The sequence below is a fragment of the Poecilia formosa genome, unplaced genomic scaffold (assembly GCF_000485575.1).
Source record: "Poecilia formosa unplaced genomic scaffold, Poecilia_formosa-5.1.2 Scaffold96, whole genome shotgun sequence".
NCBI lineage: Eukaryota > Metazoa > Chordata > Actinopteri > Cyprinodontiformes > Poeciliidae > Poecilia > Poecilia formosa.
Window position 1 is genome coordinate 2041386 of NW_006800035.1, and position 10116 is coordinate 2051501.

Consider the following 10116-nt stretch of genomic DNA (forward strand, 5'->3'; position numbering starts at 1 on the left):
AACTGTATTGTGTAACATTAAACCATGCTTGGCTGCAACTGTATCGATGGCAGCTCTTCTTCTATTGAATAGAAGAGCTGCCGATAGTATAAAAAATAAAAATAAAAAAGTATGCCTTTATTTCTTATCATCATCAATGTAGAGCCTTTAAAACCACAAAATAAAATCTGAATATTTTGCTAGAAAACTCTGGTGCTGACTTTTAAGTTTAAGTTATGATACTTCCCAGATATTCAACTTCTACTTCTAGGTTTTAACATGAAAAACAAAAATAAAAGTTTAAAGCAACTTAATTTACAATTTAAATAACACAACTTGTATTGAGAACCACTGTAATAAAGCAACATTTAGGAATTTTATTGTTGTTTTTTTCTAAATAAAAAACTTATTTTTATGTAGAGCCCTAAAGTTTTGTAAAGGTGTAGCAGAGATTAGATCTGACACTGAACCAAACTCATATCTAAGCAACATTTGAACATTTCATTGCTACTTACTAGTCAGTTTTGATGGTGCAGCCTGAACACACACACACACACACACACACACAAAATTAAACCACAGTTTTCTATAACATTGGCGACCCCTCAACCAAAAAAAAAAATTGCTCTTAAAAAATTTCCCTGTTTTATGGTCCCCCCCAATAATGAAATGAGATTTACTCCCTTGCTCCCAGCATAGGAAATGGATCAAATCCAATCTGTCCTGTAGTCTCTGCACAGGTTATGACAGTAACCAGTGCAGTGCATTATTTTTTTCCTCTTCATTAAAACAGAAACACGACAACACTTGCCAGGGCTGGGGAGCACTGCAGCGGGGCAAACCAGCCCAGCCGTCAACACACCACCATAACGGGCTTTCTATAAGTATAGAAAGGAGGATCCAGAGAGAGAGAGCAGCAATAACTAGGAGAATATTAATACTGATATCTGGACACCGGATGCAGGTTCTATGTCCTACAGTTCTGGAACAAAATTCCTGAAAACCTGAGATGTTCAGAAACTGTTGTCTGTTTGACAGCAGCATTTCCATAAAGGGCTCGTTCTCAACGTTTTTATTGCTCTGCATGTGTTTTTATTGTTTTTCTCTTTAATTATTTATTAGCAGCTTGAATCATGATCATTTCCCTCTCTGCTATGTGGAGCTGCCACTTACCTCCCACTCCGTCAGGAAGCTCTTCACCTCATCTGGAGCTGCGCTCTTGTGTCTCCTGAACTCTTCCTTCACGTACTGGTCCCCCAGGGCCCTCAGGTGGATGGGCAGGAAGCGGTGCAGGACCAGGATCCTCTTGTACAGGGAGCGGATGGTGGAGACGTGAGCAGACGCCGCCATTGAACCAAACCGAACCGAACCCGGTGTTTCTAAGCGCTTGAAGCTGACATATCAGCCACACACAGCTGCCTTTACAAGGACACTTACCAAAGTTATTGTTTATCCCGGAAGTTCTTCTTTTTCTTCTTCTTTGTGTTTAATAGTTGACTAAAACACTCAAAGAAAACATACTGCCACCTACTGTACAGGAGGAAGCAAGTCGGGACCTGATCTAATTTATGAGGAAACAAGTTAAAAAACAAACACAAATATATGTGTAAACTAAAAATTGAACACATATTCTTTATAGTTCTTTACTTCCACCTCCGTCATTACAACTAATCATTCTCATGTCCCAACCAGTGAGTGGCCGGGTACCATAAAAAACTGCATATTATTGTCTCTTTTCTGAGGGTGACATTAAACCTCTTACATAAGATGCCTTATGTAAGAGGTACATAAGGCACCTCTGACCTTATGTAAGAGGTGCATTCCTGCCACCTGAGGCCCTGTGATTAATCCATCTCTAAACAATGCCTGTTATTGGTATTTTAAGATGACAAATAAAAGCAGTCTGCAGATATATTAATCTTCTTAATTTTCTTACATAAACCACTGCATGAAAACTGTTATATTATCTGTTATAAATACTGTATGTCAGTTTTATTCATTCTGCAACTCTGACCTGTCAAACCTTTGTCCTCCTACAGGAAAGAATCACATCCAAACAGAACGCCAGACCAGGTGTAGCTTCTGTGGAGAAAAATAACTGAGAGAAAACAAATCATTAATAATCTATGCAAATCAGCATATATTTGCTGTTCTTTGTAAAGCATAAAACAGGAAAAACAGGATTACTATTTATGGACTTGTACAATCTGCTCATAGGTTTCTTAAATTTGACTGGGAAATGTTTTGTTGCAGCTGGATTGTGTGTCTTCAGTAAAAGAGGAATAAGGCCATCTATAGGTGGGTTGGAAATTATTCCTATAGTCTTTATTAAGAATATCATGGAATAGAAATATCCTTTATTGTCCCACAGTGTTTGAGTTACTTCACTGATACTGACACTCACATTTCATTGTAGTTTTTGTAACTTCATATTTTAACTTTCATGAATGTTTTATTTATGTACTGTAACTCAAGACATTGTTTCTCATTTTTTTGTGATGCTGAGCCAGTCATAACACACACTACTCTGTCAGTTAACTCCAAACACCTGTAAAGCTTTCCTGAACCTTTAGATAGCTTCTTACTCTATCCAGAGTGAGAAGCTATCTAAAGGTTCAGGAAAGCTTTACAGGTTACTGAGCTACACAATCATGAGGAGAACTACTAACTGCACAGACATCCAGAAGACAGACCAGTTAATGACACCAAAGGTCATTGCTGAAGAAGCCGCTTGCTCGGAGTTCTGTTTCCAAGCGTATTACAGGAATTAGTGTGGAAGGAAAAGGTGCACCAGTAACAGGTAGAACTGCAGCCTTGAGAAGACTGTCAAGTGAAATCCACTCCAGAAGAGCCACCACACACACAAACACAATGGGCTGCAAATGTCTCAAGTCACTCCTGAACCAGAGTCACCTGGGCTAAGAAGAAAAGAATCTGGCCTGCTGTTCAGCCTTCCAGATTTATGTTGTCTGATTAAAGTAAATTCTGGATTTCATTTGGAAATCAAGCTTCCTGTGTTTGGAAGTAGAGTGTAGAAGCACAGATTTCACATTGATTGAAGTCCATTGAAGTCTCCAGTGTTAGTGCTGGTTCTGGTCCACTGGGTTTTCTGAAGTTCACAGTCAATGCACAGAGTTTCTAGCAGGAAACTCTAGAGCTCCTCCTGCTTCCCTCTGTTAACAAGCTGGATGGACATTCTGATCTGATTTTCCACACTGCCAAAGGTACCAACAACAACAGTTCCTGTTCATGAATGGCCAGCAGACTCCCCTGACCTTTAACCCCTTAGAAAATCTCTAGGCTGTTGCCAAGAGGAAAATGAGAGACATCAGACCCACCAAGGTACATGACCTGAAGGCAGCTGTCAGAGAAATATGGGTTTCCAGAACCTTATCAGAACCACAGACTGTCCTCCATGCCACACTGCATTGATGCAGTAACACCAGAGGAGAACTGCCAAGTATTGAGTCTGTAGAGATGTACAGAGTTTTCAAAATCCTGACATTTTTGCTTAAAACATGTTTTTAATTTGTCTAATATAATTTTCTAATTTGCTGAGTCGCTGAATTTGGATTTTCTATACTGTAAGCTGTAATTATTAAAACTGCAAAAATGAATAAAAGCTTGAAATATTTTACTCTATGTGTAATTAATATCTATTAAATAACTGTTTCACTTTCTGAAATCACTGGCAAGAAATATTGAACTTTTATGCAATATTATTTTTTAAATGTACTCGTAGATAAGCTGCTGCTTCTCTAACCAACAACACCATAAAAATGGCTGATGGCACCACAGAGGAAAAATGAAAGCAAAAATTAATACATTCCATGTGCTATTAAAGCATGAATTAAATCTTAAGTGACCTGATCAGTTTATCACCCTGGAGGTGAATGAGGGACCTGGAAACATTCCAGCTGAACTCCTTTCAGCCACTCCAGGTGCAGCACTGCCACCTGCTGTTCACATGTTAGTACAGCGATCTTAATCAGTACATAATAAAAGGCAGGATTCAAGGAAAATATTACTCAGACAAATTAAACACGCAATCATACATGTTGCATGACACATATTTAATTTGTTTTTGTTTGACATAAATGCTTTTTCATTGAGTATTGTTATAAACACAATATGTAGCAATAAACCCATTTGTATGATTCTGAATGTTTATTATGTATTAGATGTGCCCTTGATATCTGAGCTTTTTCTAAGTTATTTCATGGTGCGCTGATGATGTGAGCTTGAAAGAGAGAGAAAGGTAAGAAAGGAAGGTGACCATTTCTCATGAACCTGCTAAGACTCTTCTCTGCTATGAAGCCATGTCTGACTTTTAACAATTGTTATCTGATGAACGAGTGTTTATGGCACAACAGCAGCTCAACCTGTTTTCTTCAGAACTCTGATGCAGCAGAACCTGCTCAGAAGGCAAACAAGCCTCCAAACTCCTCCCCTCTCTCTTTTTTTGTTCCCTCTGACTGCTCAGGTACAGTTACACCAGGTCAATGTTGGTTTTTGCTCCGCCTTTTGAATAAAAGTAAGTTTAACACCTGCTGCTGTTCAGTCAGTCTGAACACTGTCAGCTCATCACTGGTAGAACTAGATTTCATCCGTTCATTAATGTAAAACCTTTATTTATTCATTTATTTATTTATTTGTCTTCAGATGTAGTTATTATTGTTTTTAGATAATTGAAAACTTAATATTTTAAGTGACTCCTTTATGAATACATATCTTTTTCTCAGGTCTTTATTCATTTCATTTATTTATTTATTTATTTATTTTTGAAGAATGAGGCCTACAAGTGTGACGTTCACCATCGGGTTGATTTTTGGATATTTGTCTCTTCGCTTGCTGCTGACCTCCATGTTTTCAGTAGAGCTGGTCTCAGACTCAGTGACGTATGAAAAGAATCGACTTCGTGCCTACAAAGTACACACAGGTACGTTCTTATTTGGTAACTCTAGGTTATAAAATGTGAGCTTAAAGTGACCAGAGTAATTATCAGAATGTATGCATTAGCTTTAACGGTTTGTGGTTTTTCTGTGAAAGTAGAAATGATCCGTCTTTTAAGGATTTCATATGCTTGTCACTATAGCTGTTTTTCTGTTTAGTGGAAACAAGTGTAGAAGGTGCAGTCTGACAATATAATATTAAAATTATATTGGCTCAAATAAAATTTAAACCTTATTGTCATCATCACTTCTACAAAGGAACAACACGTTTAAAAATAAATTGATGTTATTATGGCTATTTTAAAATAGCCATAATAACATTTACCCGTAGTCATTCCAGTGGGTAATTTTTGACAAGAAAACTAGATGCTAAAAAAAGATAAACAACCTGCTGTGCAGGTTGGGTAGGTAAGCACTCTGACAAACTCAAGCAAACAAATGCTTCTGACAACATTCATATTCATGAATGAATGTGCTTCAAAGTCACATCATTTATTCTTGTGATTTTGATTAGGGAGCATTGAGATGGTAGAGTATATATTTATTCAAACTAATCTAAATCTTCTGTCTATAAGTTACATTTCAATAATGAGTTTTTAAATCCATATCAGAATGGGTAAGGATTCCAGTTCTTGTAACATTCTCCATGTTCAGTGAATCCACCCTCATTGAGCTCCTCATACAGAAATAATGAGGAGAGAATTGTAATGTTTTGGATGTAATATGTTCATTTCAAATGTATTTAATTTCATGTTTCTCACAGACTTGATTTAGCAAGTGTGAACTAGATGAACATATTTATAAAACAGGTGACTCTTAAGTTATACACATTAAAATAGAATCTAAATCTTTATGTTTCTGATCCCTGTGGCTGTTTGATGATGGAAAACAAATCAGCTTGTTCACTCACACTGTGGTGAGCTGACATGTTGCAATTTTCAGTACAAATACAATTTTACCCAATGACACTGTGATTAACACAGTGTCATTTTTGCAGGCATACAATAATATGAATTCATACATTGAAATCAATTAATTGTTGTTTCACTAACTGCTGAGCAAGCATAGTGATTCCTGAAGCTCCTTCTGATTCATCTTCAGTATTCTGCCCTCTTAAGTTCACATCCAGCTTCACTTCTATTGACTCTGATGAATGTAAAATAAAATTCAACTCTCCTAGTTTGATCTTTCTGAGTTTTCCACTTTTTCAACTTTTTGGTTGGGTCGTAGAAGACAGGTTAAGAAGAATCAGACTGAGCTCATCATACAAAAAGGTGCGAAAGATTCAGCAGAATTATGTATAAACTGTACAATGAAGGCAGATATCAATAACTAGAGAAAATGTGAAAAAACAGTAATTTGACTCATGCTGGATATTTATTTAAACCTACTGAATAGATGAGACTGAAAATACTCCACCCCTCATGGTAGGGTCACCCATGGCAAACTGGTCCTCAGTGAGGGATCAGACACAGTGCAGCCCAACACATCCCTTATGATGTGTAATAGTAATGGGAACAATGTTCTTCTCTGCTTGATGCAGTGCCCTCTCTGGAGGTGAGGCACGCTGGCGAGCGGGGATGAACCGGTTCTTCTGAGATCAAGACTGAGACTCGTCCCCAAACCTGATGAACAGCCCAGGGGTGTTAACAAAGGCTGGTCATATACTGTAGTTTGCATTAAACCCACTCATCTGCACTGACTGTCAACAAACATGACACAGAAGACATGCAGACAAAAGAGAGCTTAAGACTGGGAGAGGCTTTGAATGAGGAAATGTGCAATCCAAACAAAAGAGAGCTTATAACTGGTTAATCTGGTTAGTTATGTATATTTAAAAGTTTTCAGATTTTGTTCCATTTTTCAATAAGGGCATGAGTTTCTGTTTGGTGAGTCTTTGGAGTCATCTGTGAACGTGGAACTTTAGTGAAATTAAGCCATGCTGAAACACACACAGAGGGAGGCTGGTCAGGAAACACCTTGGGATTCCTCAAAGCTGGTTTTACGTTTTCATAAAGTATAAATACCTTCTTATATTGTCTTTATTTGTTAAATAAATAAATGAATGAATATATAGCGTATAATATAATTTTATCTATAATAAAAAATAATAGCTATTGACATGTGTGAAAAGCATTACAAGCAAGCAAAGTTGGAAAGCAAATAAGAATGACTGACTGAAACTTAATTTCATTGTTCAGAGTAAACCCATCCGTTAACGTCTCATCCCAATCCTGCAACACAAACCTGAATAAGTGAAAGATAGAAATAAATACAACAATAAATTGTGTTTTCTTTCATCTTGAAGAAAGCCCAATCTTATTTTAGTTGCTACAGCTACCAGATGCAGTTAGTCAGTGCAGCACCCACCAATGCTCCGGACCTGGTCACCATCATGTTGCAGTCAGTACAGCTGCTGCAGTGCAGTCTCAGGCCAGTCACATTTACACATTCAAGCCAGCTGATGTTAACTCTTCCTGAAGATAGCCTCATATCTTGTACATTACGGTAGTAGAGCAGTAGGACGGCTGTTCCAGGTGAAAAACAGTTAGAGTGTCAGGATCTCAGGTTGTTTTGTAGTTTGATTTGAATTTAGTTTCATTATTATTCTGTGTTAGTTTCTTATTTTGTTAGATCAGTCTTGTTCCTTGTTCTTGTTTTTCTTTATAGTGTAGTGACAGCGGTTTATATTAATTTCTTGTGTCTAGTCATTTTTACTTACTCTAGTTTAATTATGTTTAGCTTGTTTAGCCTGTTCATTTCCTAACAGGCTAAACAACTTCAGCCACTACTTCAGCAAATAAGATTGTTTTAATAAAACTTCCACTTTAAGGTCCTCATAAAGACAAGTGGCTTTGATGTGAATCCTCAAGTTGAGCAAAATAAGCTGTAAACATAATACAAAAGTTTGAACTTGTATTTTGATTGAAATCTCAGTTCATTTTTTTGCTTAAATAAATCTTTGAAAAAATGTGACATTTTGTTGATCGATGGCTTTATGGATGTGACTCACCACTGTTCCACTTCATCCTACACAAAACATTTATATTATTTTGAATTTTTAGAGGCCAGTCAGAAGAACAACTCTGCAGTGAATCCCCCTAACTCCACACGGATCTTGTGTTGGATTATGACGGGACCCAGGAACCTGGAATCACGGACCAAACATGTCAAGCAAACATGGGGCAAGCATTGCCACCACATTCTGTACATGAGTTCAGTGAAGACAGACTTCCCAACTGTGGAGCTGAACGTGAGTGAAGGGAGGGAAAACCTGTATTGGAAGACCATCAGAGCACTCCAGTACATCCACCAGCACCATCAGGACAAAGCCAACTGGTTCCTGAAAGCAGATGATGATACGTTTGTGGTCATAGAGAACCTGCAGTACATCTTATCCAAGCTTGACCCAGAAAAACCTTTGTACCTTGGTCGAAGGTTTAAGCCTTTCATCAGCCAAGGATACATGAGTGGAGGAGCAGGTTACGTCCTGAGCAAAGAAGCACTGAAGAGATTTGTCAAAGGGTTTCAAACAGGACAGTGTACTCATTTCTCCACAATAGAAGACATGGCTCTGGGGAAATGTATGGAGACGATGAAGGTGGAGCCAGTGGACACCAGGGACGTGAAGGGCAGGCAAACATTCCACGCTTTTCCTCTAGACCATTACATCATACGACAACTACCAAGACCTCGGCCGTGGTATGTGATCTACGACTACTATGTTCCAAATGAGGTAAGGAACACAAACCACTGGCTCATAGGAAAGTCTATATTTTTTGTAACAGTATCATGGAAATATAATGCTAAACTGGTTTCAACAGGGGAAGTAACACACTAAATATATTTCTAATGGCAAATCTGACATAACAACCCAGGTAATCCACACATACAAACTAATCAACACAATTAGTCCGTTTGTGAATGCATGTGCAATAAAGTGCAATGCTACAGTGATAAGCATTGAATAAAATCACATTTCAAAAGTTGATTAAATACTTTATAGAAAGTCGCAGTTGGTCCCGTTTGCTGAGAAATGAGAGACGTTCATGCTCAGCTGGGATTTTAGCAAATTCTTCACACAAACCAGCTTCTGAAGCAACTTCTATACTCCCAGCTCCAAACCTGTTTTATTTCAGTCTCTGACCAGACATTTTATTATCAAACTAAACCTGCTATGCAATGTAAAAACAATGTCAAAGAAAACTAAATAGCTCTTCACTTGATGTTTTGAAGTCCTGTCTCAGAAATCTTATGAGGTCGCCTGGCTGTGGCTGGTTTATGATGAAATTATAAATATTTCCATATTATCTATCTAATGGCACTGACTGGAAGATTCAGAAGTTTAGAAATGCATCTATTACTGTTTCTGTTGGGATGTTGTAAAACTGTAAGACTCTTTCCTTTTATCAACAGAACCAATCTGTGCAAAAGTTATCGCTTACCACTTTATAGCCGATCAGTCGATATTAAAGTAACAGATATTGATCTCCAAGTAGCTGATGGAAAGCTTTCTAAATCCTGACAAATTTCAGCTGTTTCTTGGTTTCCTCTGTCTTTTTTGCACATCTACTTCTTTATGTTTTGGATACTTATTCTCTGTGTAACATCATTTACGTTTGAACTCTGCTTGATGTCATTACTTGGGTTATTGCCATCTTCTGGTGTGAAAATTAATTTAAATGTAAATGTGAAAAAAAATATCAGTGTGTTCAATGCCCATTTTACGGACTGTGTACTGATAAAGCACGTTGCTTTGGCCTTTCAAATCCAGATATATGCTTAACCCGGGGTTGGGGTTAACAGGGGAGGAAATGAATTTGTGATGGAAACATCGTCAAACATTTTGTAAACAGTTGTAAAAAAACATGAGTCTTGTGGTGTTGGAGAGAATTTGTGATGGAGATATTGTGACACATTTATAAATTGTTGTAAAAATACGCCTGGGAAATTGTCCACAGTGTGATGTAAAAATATGTATACTAATTAGTTTTTGGCTAAGTTTGTACACAAGTTCTTAAAATTTACAAAAGAAAATTTCATTTTAGGCTGGAAAAATGGTTCATTCAATATTTTTGTAAATTTCATAGTAAAAATATTAAAACAATTCGGTAACACTTTATTTGAAGGGGGTTGAATAAGACTGACATGACACTGTCATAAACATGACATAACACCTGTCATG

The 10116-nt window shown here is 37.3% G+C and overlaps 2 protein-coding genes across 3 annotated transcripts in view; one reads left to right on the forward strand and one right to left on the reverse strand.

Moving 5' to 3' along the window:
• The window catches only part of sdhaf3 (succinate dehydrogenase complex assembly factor 3), a 13925-nt gene extending 12467 nt beyond the window's left edge, over positions 1-1458 (reverse strand). The window contains exon 1 of the mRNA XM_007558458.2: positions 1153-1458. Coding sequence (XP_007558520.1) covers positions 1153-1329 — 177 coding nt within the window. The 5' untranslated portion in view covers positions 1330-1458. The remainder of the gene's footprint in view (positions 1-1152) is intronic.
• Positions 1459-4502: 3044 nt separating this feature from the next.
• c1galt1a (core 1 synthase, glycoprotein-N-acetylgalactosamine 3-beta-galactosyltransferase 1a) overlaps positions 4503-10116 on the forward strand; it is an 8381-nt gene continuing 2767 nt past the window's right edge. Inside the window, exons 1-3 of one of the 2 annotated variants that reach the window (XM_007558461.2) lie at positions 4506-4598; positions 4767-4918; positions 7997-8667. In XM_007558461.2, the coding sequence (XP_007558523.1) occupies positions 4768-4918; positions 7997-8667 (822 nt within the window). In that variant the 5' untranslated portion in view covers positions 4506-4598; position 4767. Of the gene's footprint in view, positions 4919-7996; positions 8668-10116 lie in introns of both variants that reach the window. The other variant, XM_007558460.2, reaches the window with a different exon arrangement.